The 13,391-nt window shown below is 41.0% G+C and overlaps 1 protein-coding gene across 1 annotated transcript in view; it reads right to left on the minus strand.

Annotated features, from left to right (window-relative positions):
* Window positions 1-8,714: 8,714 nt before the first annotated feature.
* mnat1 (MNAT1 component of CDK activating kinase) overlaps window positions 8,715-13,391 on the minus strand; it is a 171,936-nt gene continuing 167,259 nt past the window's right edge. The window contains exon 8 of the mRNA XM_043697252.1: window positions 8,715-10,050. Within this exon, the coding sequence (XP_043553187.1) occupies window positions 9,930-10,050 (121 nt within the window). The 3' untranslated portion in view covers window positions 8,715-9,929. The remainder of the gene's footprint in view (window positions 10,051-13,391) is intronic.

Consider the following 13,391-nt stretch of genomic DNA (forward strand, 5'->3'; position numbering starts at 1 on the left):
TCATTTCCCATCAAATCCCTTTTAAATGTTATAATTGCACTAGCCCCCACCACTTCCTCTGGCAGCTCATTCCATGTATCCTATTTTTTGTTCATCCAGGGATATGGGCTTTGGCTGAGCCAATATTATCACCCATCCACAGTTGCCTTTGAGAAAGAGGGTGATGGTGAGTTGCCTTCTTGAACTGTTTTGGCACAAATATACCCACAATGCTGTTAGGGAGGGATTTCCAGAATTTTGACCCAGCATCACGAAAGGAATGGTGAAATAGTTCCACATAAGGATGGTGAGTCATTTGGAGAGGACATTGCAGGTGTATTTGTTGCACTTGAGTTCTTCCAGATGAAAATGGTTGTGGGTTCGAAGCTGTTAAGGAGCTTCTGTAACTTTCTGCATTGCATGTTGGTATCTGTGCATTGGTGCAGAGGGAGTGAATGCTTGAAGACGTGGTGTCAATTGAACAGGCTGCCTAGTCCTGGATAGTGTTAAGCTGCTGTTGGAACTTTTTTCCATTAAGGCAGATGCAAAGTTGTCCATCACACTCTTGACTTATAATCCCAGTTAATTTTTATTTCAGGACAATTCCCAAACAAAAATCTAGCTTGATAGATTTTTGTTTTAGTTAACCAGGTAGTCTTTCACTGAAACACAAACATGCAATGTTGCAGATTTGGTTCAACAATTAAATAGTATTATGCAAAAGAAAAATGAAACCATAAACAAAACTATTTACATAGACACATTTAAAAGATTTTGAAACTGTAAAAATACAACCCCTTCTAACCCAACATCCATCACTTTATAGTACTCAAACACTGGAGACAGTTTATATCTCCATCATTTAGGGTGTAGGTTTGATATCCAGACGTTTCATTACGTGGCTAGGTAACATAATCAGTGGTGACCTCCAAGTGAAACGAAGCTGTTGTCTCCTGCTTTCTATTTATATCTTTCTCCTGGACAGGGATCCTGGGGTTTGTGGTGATGTCATTTCCTCCTCGTTTTCTGAGGGGTTGATAGATGGCATCTAGATCGATGTGCTTGTTTATAGCACACAAACCCACCAACACTCTCAAACAAAAACTAACAAACTTAAAAGACACAGTACAACCCATGGACAAAACTAATGTCATCTATAAAATTCCATGCAAGAACTGCCACAAACACTACGTAGGACAAACATGAAGAAAGTTAGCCACCAGGATACATGAACACCAGCTAGCCACAAAAAGACACGACCCCCTCTCCCTCATAGCCCTACACACGGATGAAAAAAACCACCATTTCGACTGGCACAACACATCTATCCTGGGACAGGCTAAGCAAAAACATGCCAGAGAATTCCTAGAGGCCTGGCACTCCAACCACAACGCCATAAACAAGCACATAGATCTAGATGCCATCTATCAACCTCTCCGAAAACGAACAAGAAATGACATCACCACAAACCCCAGGAACCCCATCCAAGACAAGCATATAAATAGAAAGCAGGAGACAACAACTTCGCTTCACTTGGAGGTCGCCACTGATGATGTTACCTAGCCAGGTAATGAAATGTCTGGATATCAAACCTACACCCTAAACCTCAACCTGAGCTACAAACCTTGCAAATATCCCCATCATGTCAATAGGTTTAACTTAATTGTTTATTTCAAATTCTGATATTGAGGGTTTGGTAGCCTCTTGATTTGCTCCACAACTGATTTTAGACTTTTCTCAGCTTTGAATAAGCCCAGTCAAGGTTCGACCCAAGTCCGGTCTGGAACTTTCATCCACATGTTGAAGTAACCTAATTCCTAACTTTTTTGATCTAACTCCTTTCCTTATGACAATTTATTTTTCATTCAACTTCAACATAACGTTAATGAACTGAAAACACAAAGGTTTTCTAAGCTCTGGGTAACTTACCCCCCCCCCCCCCCACCAAAAAAAAATTCTTGATCTTTCTAAACTCTGTTGAGACAATCATAATTTGATGCCCAATGCCAACAAATTCCCATTAACGCTTCAATGACTCCCTCTCTCATGCTGGTTTTTGAAAAAAACTCAATGCTTCAAAAATACTGACATGTTAATCATGAAACGTCCTCACAGCAAAATCTACATGCCATTAGTTCAAAATCCAAATTCTTAAAACATTTTAAGTAACACATTTTACATCAACACCAGCCACCCAGAAGAATCGAAATGTATCTTTGAGTAATTTTCACTACCCATCAAGATTATCTTAACACTACTTCTATGGCACGTTAACAGTTGTGTACTGACATTAAAGATACAACACATTACAAAACAACCATATTTTACATATGTCCATAGGCACCACACACTATCCTTCATATGTACTCTTAATAAAGCATCCTCTATACCATTTTCTTTATCAGGCACATGAACATTTCACAAATTATATTGTTTGAGAATTAAACTCCAATTATTAAGGTTCTTTTCATCATAGAACCCCTACAGTGTGGGAACAGGCCATTTGGCCCAACAAGTCCATACCAACCCTCTGAAAAGCATCCCACCCTAACCCATCCCCCTACCTTATCCCTGTAACCCTGAATGTCCTTTGGCTAATGCACCTAAACTACTCATCCCCAAACATTATGGACAATTTAGCATAGTCAATCCACCTTGCACATTTTTGGACTGTGGGAAGAAATCAGAGCACCCAGCGAAAACCGACCCAGACACGGGGAGAACGTGCAAATTCCACACAGGTGCCTGAGGTCGGAATCGAACCTGGGTCTCTGGTGTTGTGAGGCAGCAATACTAACCACTGAGCCACCATACTGCCCTTGATTTTTTTCCCCAAGAAAATCAAGGGATTGTTGTCTATCTGAAATGCAGTTTTATCCAAATTGTTGCTGATATATTTTTCAAATAATGTAGAGCCAAAATTAGATTCAAAGTTTTTTTAAATTCAATCATGGGACGTGAGCATTGCTGGCTGGCCTGCATTTTTTATTGCCCTCCCTTAGTTGACCTTGAGAAAGTGGTGGTAAGCTGCCCACTTGAACTGCTGCAATCCACATACTCTTGGTTGACTCACTATTCCCTTAAGAATGGAATTCCAAGGTTTTGACCCAGTGACAATGAAAAGAATGGCTGTCTATTTCCAACTCAGGATGGTAAGTGGATGAAAACTTGCAGGTGGTGAAGTTCCCATGTATCTGCTGCCCTTGTCCTTCTAAATAGAAGTGGTTGAGGGTTGAAAAGGTGCTGTCTCAGGATCCTTGGTGTGCCGTGCATCTTGTAAACAGTACACAATGCTGCTACTGAATGTCAGAGGTGGAGGGATTGGATGTTTAGATTAGATTAGATTACATTACAGTGTGGAAACAGGCCCTTCGGCCCAACAAGTCCACACCGACCCGCCGAAGCGAAACCCACCCATACCCCTACATTTACCCTTTACCTAACACTACGGGCAATTTAGTATGGCCAATTCACCTGGCCCTGCACATCTTTGTGACTGTGGGAGGAAACCGGAGCACCCGGAGGAAACCCACGCAGACACGGGGAGAACATGCAAACTCCACACAGTCAGTCACCTGAGGCGGGAATTGAACCCGGGTCTCTGGCGCTGTGAGGCAGCAGTTTGTGGATGTGCTGCCAATCAAGTAGGCTGTTTTGTCCTGGATGGCATTAAGCTTCTTGAGTGTTACTGGAGTTGCACTAATTTGGGCAAAAAGGGAATACTTCATAGATAATAGATAGTCTTTAGGTAGGCAGGAGGTGAGGATCGCCACAGTATTCCTAGCCTCTGACCTGCTCTTGTAGCTGTGTGTCTATGTGGTGAGTCCTGTTGAGTTTCTGGTCAATGTAACCCCAACGATGTTGATAGTGGGGGATTGAGTGGTGGTAACAGCATTAGATGTCTTCTGAATTGTTGGATAATTTTGCTGATATTTGGTCAGTTTCATTGAAAAATAATTGACAGTCTGTTTAATCCTGTTTTTTGCAGTAAAATAGAGACAAAAAAAACTGCAGATGCTGAAATCCAAAATAGACAAGCAGGAGGCTGGAAGAACACAGCAAGCCAGGGAGGCGGAGAAGTCAATGTTTCTGGTGTAACCCTTCTTCAGGACTGGGGATGGGTGTGGGTGAGCTGCAGATAAAGGGGGTGGTGGGGATAGGTGAAAACAGGTAGAGGGTATGACCTAGTTGGTCAATGGGAGGAATTAATCCAGTTGGTAGCAGGGAGCAGTGAAAGGCATGAGGAGGGGCTGGGAATGGAGTTAGGGGATGGGGAGGGAGGCTATTTGAAATTGGAGAACTCAATGTTCAGTTCTCTGGGCTGTAGATTGCCCAGGCAGAAGATGAGGTGTGGTTCCTCCACTTTGCGCTGTGGTTCATTTTGGTAATGGAGGAGGCCAAGGATGGTCATGTCGGAAAGGGAATTGGAGGGGGAATTGAAATGGGTGGTGACTGAGAGATCCAGTCGACCCCTTCGGACCTGGCTGCAATTCTAGGTGAATCATTCCCTAAGTTTACATTTGGTCTCCCTGATGTAGAGAAGACCACACTGGGAGTATCTGATGCATAAACTAGGTTGGAAGAGAGGCAGGTGAATCTCTGTCTCACCTGGAAGGACTGTTTGGGGCTATGGATGGAGGTGAGGGGGTGGTGTACCGGCAGGTTTTGCATCTTTTTCGATTGCAGGGGAAGGTACCTGGGGGTTCGGGAAATAACCTGCAAACTGAAGTCACTTACATCAACAGCCTGTTTGAATGGCTTCTCATAGTTCGGCATGACTAAAATTGATGTGGTTGTTGGCACAGTTTTCAAATGCATTTTGACACTCTTGTGCCAAGCCCTTTCAGCAAATTTGTTAAACATAAAATGACAGTTCTGAAGTTCAGGACATGTGTGATAAACTACACACGTTAACATAACACAAAAATTCACATTATACACTAGGCATAGGAAATCCAAAAAAAGCCCTATCTTTCACTTCTTTTGGTGCTATCTGGCCTTGTGTAACTCAATCACTTTTGCTTTGGCAAATTCACTTATAATCAAACTGCTCTTTGCAGCTGATCAAATAGCTCAGTCAAATGGTGTAAATACTAAAAACTATACTCAATGTAAACACATTACGCAGTCCTTAAATGACTTCATTCATTAATCATTGAAATGTATCTGATGCTTTTTTCATTCTAAACAGCATGATTTTACATTAATAAATTCCATCTGGTGTTTCAAAAGCTGATTTTTTCTTCATTGTGGTTCTGTATGTCAATGCACCTTGCCAATGTCTTTTTAGCAAGTCAATTTTTGTTGAACCCAGTCCTCCAATCTCAGCACAGGATATTTGTCCACTTCTGTTACAACACTGACTTTGCAATAATCAATACAGTTTTTGCAAAGTCATGTTGGGTAAACCCTAGTTACTTGGTTTAGATTAGATTAGACTCCCGACAGTGTGGAAACAGGCCCGTCGGGCCAACAAGTCTGCATCGACCCTCCGAAGAGCAACCCACCCAGACCCTCTGACGAATGCACCCAACACTATGGGCAATATAGCATGGCCAATTCACCTGACCTGCACATCTTTGTGACTGTGGGAGGAAACCGGAGCACCCGGAGGAAACCCATGCAGACACGGGGAGAATGTGCAAACTCTACACAGACAGGTGCCCAAGGCCAGAATCGAACGTGGGACCCTGCTGCTGTGAGGCAGCAGTGCTAACCACTGAGCCACCGTGCTGCCCCTAATCATGTCATTGTCCATCATGAACCTAATCTCTTCCCTCACTTCAGCTAACCTCTCTGGATTAAATATCTAAGGATTAAGGTTTGACACCAGGATAAAGCCATTTTTAATGGCGTTGGTTTCTGACCCTGGATCTGACGTCTCATCATCCAGGTGGTATGGAACAGTTGAAGTATTCTGATAAATTTCTCAGAATAGTTGAATTTCATTATTGGCTTTCAAAGACCCTCACTTCTGCCTGTGTCAAAAGCCTTAGCCAGAACATCAAACCTGTCACAGGTTACGTTTTGTTCTTAGCATTTCTTTTCATAAGCTGGTTAACCCTGTAAGGATTATGGCAAAGATCTTGGTATCACTGAGGAGAATTGAGATATCTCATTATCCCAAGATTGGGGAATTCTTTTCTGCTAGTGCAAGTGGATAGCTTCATACTCTTGCTCTCACATTGACTGAGAGTGTCTATTTTGTGACTGAGAACGCAGTTGGAATACCATCAGCTCCTGGATCATTGCCACTACACAGAAGTTTGTTATCTCTCTCAGCATGGGAGGATCATCAAGAGAACAGTTTATTGCTTTTGAATGATGGTCCATTTTTTTACTATTTTGGGCTTTTCCAGTAAGCAGTGTTGACCATTGGTGCTGAGAATTGGTAATGATAGGAATCCATAAATAAATTTCAGAGCATTGTGAAGTCTCTTCCAGTCTTTGGGTCTGCATATGACTAAATTCCTTGATTGCCCTGGTGGCGTCTTGGTGGACAGATCTTGATTTTAGCTTTGAAGTGAGAAGACAGTAGTCAGTACAGCAGTTAGTGCTGCACATGGTTTTTATTACACACACATTCTGCCTGATGTCAATTAGATGTCAGCACATAGGATGGGGCTTCACCCAATGCTTTTGTGATTAAGGAGGCAGAAAACTATGGTAATTAATATAGTAGTTCACATTAAGGATACATCAGCAAGAGGAGAGCAGTGCAAGTAAAATAACAAACCCTGATTGTACCTATAACCCTTTGCCACACTCGAGATCTAGATGAACTCCTGCACCAGTCACCAAGAATAATTGGTTTGCCTGACAGTGCCACGGTAGCAATCAAGGATCGGAGATAATTATAAAATTTATCCTTTTCTCCATTAGGGTTGCACAAAGTTGCTTGCCTGTTACTATGTAGAGAGAATTTCTGCACCATCAGACAATCATTAACACTCTTGAGAGGCAATTGAACTTACTGACTAGATGATTTATGGCAATAAAATCCATACCAGTTATGTGTTCTTTTCTAGAGTCACACCAAAATAATGTGTAACTTACATAGGTTTCCTTGAGCTGACCCTCCTCCGGTAGACTAGTTTCACTGAGGACAGTGATCTGAAAATTGCAGCTAGTTAGTCTGACATTGTGCACGAGGATATAATGTTTCATGCACAAAGGTCGACTGTTGTTACCTGTACTTGCTTTTTCTCAGATTGACTTACAACCACATTGATGGGATGCCTGCTAGCTGCAGTGTGGAGCCAGGGAGGGGGAAGCAATAATTAAGTCATCTTTTCTAGCTCCTTCCTCATACCAGGGAGGTGAGCAGTGTGAACCTAAAATGGCCTGTACAGAAGGCTGTCTGGTTTCTGTTTCGCTCCCTCCCAGAGAAGGATAATGCAATGGCTACAGCTATCTATGTTTAGGTTCACTCCTACAGCTCCCAGTGAATTGATATCTGTGACATCACATGTCCATTGCCATGGAATTCTGATGGGCAGATATAAAATGGAAAAGAAGTTGCACATCGTCAACCTCACTCCCTTGACCTAACTTTATCCAAAAAGAAGATGAGGCTAGACAGCCAGCAACAGATCCAGTTGCTGTGGGTGAGCAAGGCATCATCTGAGTGCTGTTGAGCTCCTCATGTTCTGTAACACAGTGTTGATACACCTTCAACATCATTGGACTATGAACTGGTTTCATCCACCAGAATCAGTCTTCACATGCCATGGTTACAAATACCTATGACATTGAGATAAGGAAATTGGATGACTGATCTCACCGTTTGTCCTGTTCATCAAAGCATTTTAATGGGTTGTGGCACTGTCACATGCTAACAACTACTTGGGAGTCACAGGTGAAAACTGAATGCAGAAGGGGACCAGTATAGGATGAGCCACTCCAAACAGTATGGCAAAGCCACCTGAGAGATGTTACCTCTCCCTTAGCTGTTACCCCAGCTACTAGTACAGCAATCTTTCCCTAGCTACTGCTTACAAAATAATTCAAAAATATGAAATAAAATTAATATTGAATGCTTACAGCTGATCTTTATTGTGGGTACTACTTCCCAGAAAACTGTGAAACTTCCTACTGAAACTGTGAAACTTCCTACTGGTTAAGACCAGTGTCCTTAAATTCACTGAAGGTTCAAGTAATGGACTTCCTATTAAGTTTCACATGTTGTGGATGTGATGTGACTGAATCTACAGGAGTTTGTCCAATCAGAGTTGCCAATTCTAATCTGCACAAGCTACGCCTGATCATACCATTCCACAGGGTCTACAGACAGGGGAAAAGTAATCTGGATTTTACCTATAGACAGTGTCTGAACAGATTGTTTCTTCTCTTGGAAATTGAGAAAGAGAATTATCAAATCCATTTCAATCTGACAATCTATTCTATCAAGGGTTTTGACAAATGCACTGATCTGCTGAGTCGCCATAATCCATCTATTACAAAGTAATGGAATCTTTCACAGGAGATGAAAAGGAAGGTAATGGATGAGATTAACACTGTTAAAGACAGATACATTGATAGGAAGGTGGACTAAAGCATTTGTTATCAGGCAAGAAATCAACTCCATGCAACGGGGAAGGCCCCTGATGAACCCTCATCTTATTTTCAGGTTTTCAATCAGTAAGTAAACTAACAATTCTGTTGAAGCAATGATTACAAATATTAATCACCTCATAAAAGGGACAAGTTTTCATAGAAATAAGTACACAAATATGCACATGCACATAAACACATTTATTGCCATCTTTGTTCAATGTCTCAGAGTTTTATAAGGCATGGAAACAGGCTCTGTCAATGCCACTTGAATGCACATGTTGATTAGGTAAAATATGGAAAATGCCACAATAATGCCAAAGTGGACATTAAAGACTGAGGCATTTTGTTGGGACAAAATAAAAAGATTATTTAATTCAAAAAGCAAATTTAATTTTGCAGTTGTTCCATTTTCCCATTCGGCAACTGCACAAAACTTCAGTCCAACCCTCAGCAACTAGGCTAAGAATTTGTAAAATCTGCAGCACTTGCTTTTGACAGATCATTGCTCAGGAATATCAGCAAACCTAGGAAAACAGCAGTAGCTGATTTCTGTTGACAACTATAATCAATGTAAAGATGCACAGTGCATTTAGGATCAAACTATAATAAGCTTTTACAACTCAATCAAACATTCAAGATGTGAATAGCATAACTGAGCTGAACACATCTAAACAAAATAATGCAACTTAAATTCCTTTGGACAACATTTCAGGTAAATCTATTTGAATAATTGATATGGAACGACCATGAATAACAACATCTCAAACCGTTGCACAAGAGCAGCAAGATAATTTTAAACTTTTAAGCAAGATAATTCAACTCATTTATGATAAAGGGAGTAACATTTTAAGATCTTTCAATAAAACAAATGAAGTAAATTTTAGTCTTTCACATATATATATATTCTCTTCCAAAGTTGTTGTAATTCATTTTGAAGTGAATGAAAATAATCAGAAGGTAAAAAGGTATTAATACATTTTATTCAAATTAAATGAAAATTTTGACAACTTGACTGGACAAGCACAGGACCTTTTAGCTTTACCCCATACAAACATCATTACTGAGCCCAAGGATATCATCTTTGGTTGTGCTGAGGAACACTTATGCTTCCTCAACTTTCAAGTATTGTTAAATGATGCATACCATCTGTGATAAGTATTTCGCCTGCATCTCCTTCTTCCTGTAAGTGGATCCCAATACACTGCTTGCAAATAGAAAATGCTAATCTTTGAGTTTATCAGCTGCCGTCTCCAAACAGCTGTCCAAATTCAACTTCCCTGGCTGTGAGTCAATTTTCCATTCAGCTGTGGTATGGCTGTTAGTTTTCCTTATGGCTGTTGAAGTTCTTGGTAACAATCCAATGGCTACCTTTGAGAATCCTGCTGTTCATCACGCTAGCTTGACTGCCAGAAAAGTCCACTAAATGCATCTTGCAGGGCACGATAACATGCAAGTGAAGAGGTGTAGCCTCCAGCAAGATCCTGGGATGTAGCAGTACGTACATGGTTCAGGTACCTTAAAAAAAGGGGAGAGAGTTTTGAGAAATTAATTTGCACATTTTCTATTAGATTAATAAAAGAATAATAAATTTAAAAGAAAATCATAAACATTTTCACATAATTAAATTGATAGGTTATTTGATAGCTGTATAGATTGGAAATTAATTACTATTAACAGTTAACACTTCAACTTTCAGTTGCAATCAATATCAATGGTGAAAGCAGTAGTAATGGATGGTATGGAGTTAATATTACCCACTCTATTTATTGGCATCCAGCTGTTGGCAATATCAATGAACAGTCGGTTACTACTCACAAAGTTTTCATCCCAGATGTTGAACTTTTACCACTAAATAACTTGGCACTGAACTGAAAAGATAGCTAACTTATTCAGGTAGCCTCAGACCAATTCCAATTTTAGACTCTAGTTGTGCAATCCACATTATATAATTGCAACATTTTTAGTAAATCTGTATGAAATAAGCGATATAAACACTCCTTAAAAGAGCAACAAGTATTCAGGAATACTGATGGCCAATAAAATATTTAAAACAGGAATTTTCCTAACAATTGCCTCCACTTGGGGATATGCCAGGAAAGTACTTAGTCTTACTTTGCTGCTGGCAACTTAAAGAGTCCATAATATGAGATGAATTTATTGAAAACTTACAAAGGCATGGACTAATCAAGCAGCAAGAATGAAATTCAATTGGGCAGATTTTTCTTTACTACTTCATTTCTTAAGAATAAATCAGTGTTTGGATAATCCAATTGTGGTGTACATAAATACTGAATTTCAGAAGGTATTTGTTAAGGTGCTGCATGAGAGGCTTGTTGAAAACATTAAGACAGACAGCATTAAAGAAAATGTAACTTCATGGGTAGTGGAGAGGTCACTGGATGCTTTCCAGATTAATTGCATGTTGGTAGTTGAATGCTACATTGATTGATTATTAAATTTTGATGATGAAGCAAAAGGAAGGGGACATCTCCAAACTAAAGGAGGCAGCAGGTGATTTCTGAGAGACTTAAGTGAAGTGGTAAAATATGAAGTTCATGCAACTTAGGGAGAATTATGAATTACTAAATTTTAAGATAAAGAGGAGCGAGAAGTAATTATCGCTTAATAAATAGATTGGAAGAGACAAATAATTTCTAACTTAACAGTAGCATTTTGTACTTGGCAAATCCTGTTGGTGAAAGTGTTTGAAGGATAAAAAGTGTAACACTGTCTCCACTTTTAGCAGATAATGGCTAGAAAATCTGTTTTTTGCCATGCTACTTAAGTGATGGGGCAGGAATCTGGAAAAGTCCTCTGCATTTCTTTAGAATACTTTTACAAAGTGTGGAATAGGAAAATAAGAGGAATATGTGAACGGGCCTTTAGGGTGATATGCTCTTCTTGTCGGATGTGGGAGTTTAGGGAGAGTTTACGTGTTACTGAGGATTATATCTGCAATAAATGCCGTTGGTTTTGAAACCTGTCAGATCAAATGGATCGGTTGGAGAGTCAGTTGGAGGCAATAAAGAATTTACAAGAGCAAGGGAACATAATGGATTGCAGTTATAGGAGGGGGAAAAAGTCTCAGATACAGTCACACAGATTGCCTAACTCCAGGAAAGAAGAGAGGTAGGCAGGTAGTGCAGGAGTCTTCTGTGGCTATCCCCATTTCAAACATGTATGCTGCTTTGCAAAATGTAGGGGGTGATGGATTCTTAGGGGAACGTAGAACAAACAGTCAAGTTTCTGGTATTGAGACTGCTTCTAATGCAATGAGGGGTACGTCGGGTTCCAAGAGATCAATTGTGTTAAGGGACTCTCCAGTCCGAGGTACAGACAGACGTTTCTGTGACCAGTAGCGAAAAATTCAGAATGGTGTGTTGCTTCCCTGGTGCCAGGATCAAGGATGTCTCAGAGACGGTGCAGAATGTTCTCAAAGGGGAGAGGGCCCAACAGGAAGTCATTGTACACATTGGAACCAATGACATAGGAAGGGAAAAGGTTGAGATTCTGAAGGGAGAATACAGAGAGTTAGGTAGGAATTTAAAAATGAGGTCCTCAAGAGTAGTAATATCTGTATTACTCCTGGTGCTACGAGCTAGTGAGGGCAGGAATAGAGGATAGAGCAGATGAATGCATGGCTGAGAAGCTGGTATATGGGAGAAGGCTTCACATTTTTGGATCATTGGAATCTCTTTTGGGGTAGAAGTCACTGTACAAGAAGGACGGATTGCACCTAAATTGGAAGGGGACCAATATACTGGCAGGGAGATTTGCTAGAGCTGCTTTGGAGGATTTAAACTAGAAAAGTAGGGGGTAGGACCGAGGGAGATAGTGAGGAAAGAGATCAATCTCAGACCGGTACAGTTGAGAACAGAAGCGAGTCAAACAGTCAGGGCAGGCAGGGACAAAGCAGAGAACAAGGTAGGACTGATAAATTAAACTGCATTTATTTCAATGCAAGAGGCCTAAGAGGGAAGTCAGATGAACTAGGGCATGGTTCAGAACATGGGAATGGGATGTCATAGCAATTACATAAACATGGCTCAGGGATGGACAGGACTGGCAGCTTAATGTTCCAGGATACAAATGCTACAGGAAGGACAGAAAGGGAGGCAACAGAGGAGGGGGAGTGGCTTTTTTGATAAGGGATAGCATTACAGCTGTACTGAGGGAGGATATTCCCAGAAATACATCCAGGGAAGTTATTTGGGTGGAACCGAGAAATAAGAATGGGATGATCACCTTATTGGGATTGTATTAGACAACAGACAATAGGTGCAGGAGTAGGCCATTCTGCCCTTCGAGCCAGCACCACCATTCATTATGATCATGGCTGATCATCCTCAATCAGTATCCTGTTCCTGCCTTATCCCCATAACCCTTGATTCCACTATCCTTAAGGGCTCTATCCAACTCTTTCTTGAAAGTATCCAGAGACTTGACCTCCACAGCCTTCTGGGGCAGAGCATTCCACACACCCACCACTTTATGGGTGAAGAGGTTTCTCCTCAACTCTGTTCTAAGTAGCGTACCCCTTATTTTAAACTCTGTCCTCTGGTTCGGGACTCACCCATCAGCAGAAACTTGCTTCCTGCCTCCAGAGTGTCCAATCCTTTAATAATCTTATACTTCTCAATTAGATCCCCTCTCAGCCTTCTAAACTCAAGCGTATACAAGCCCAGTCGCTCCAATCTTTCAACGTAAGATAGTCCCGCCATTCTGGGAATTGACCTCGTAAACCTATGCTTCACTCCCTCAATAGCCAGAATGTCTTTCCTCAAATTTGGAGACCCAAACTGCGCACAATACTCCAGGTGTGGTCTCACCAGGGCCTGGTACAGCTGCAGAAGAGC

This window comes from Chiloscyllium plagiosum, chromosome 10, assembly GCF_004010195.1.
Source record: "Chiloscyllium plagiosum isolate BGI_BamShark_2017 chromosome 10, ASM401019v2, whole genome shotgun sequence".
NCBI lineage: Eukaryota > Metazoa > Chordata > Chondrichthyes > Orectolobiformes > Hemiscylliidae > Chiloscyllium > Chiloscyllium plagiosum.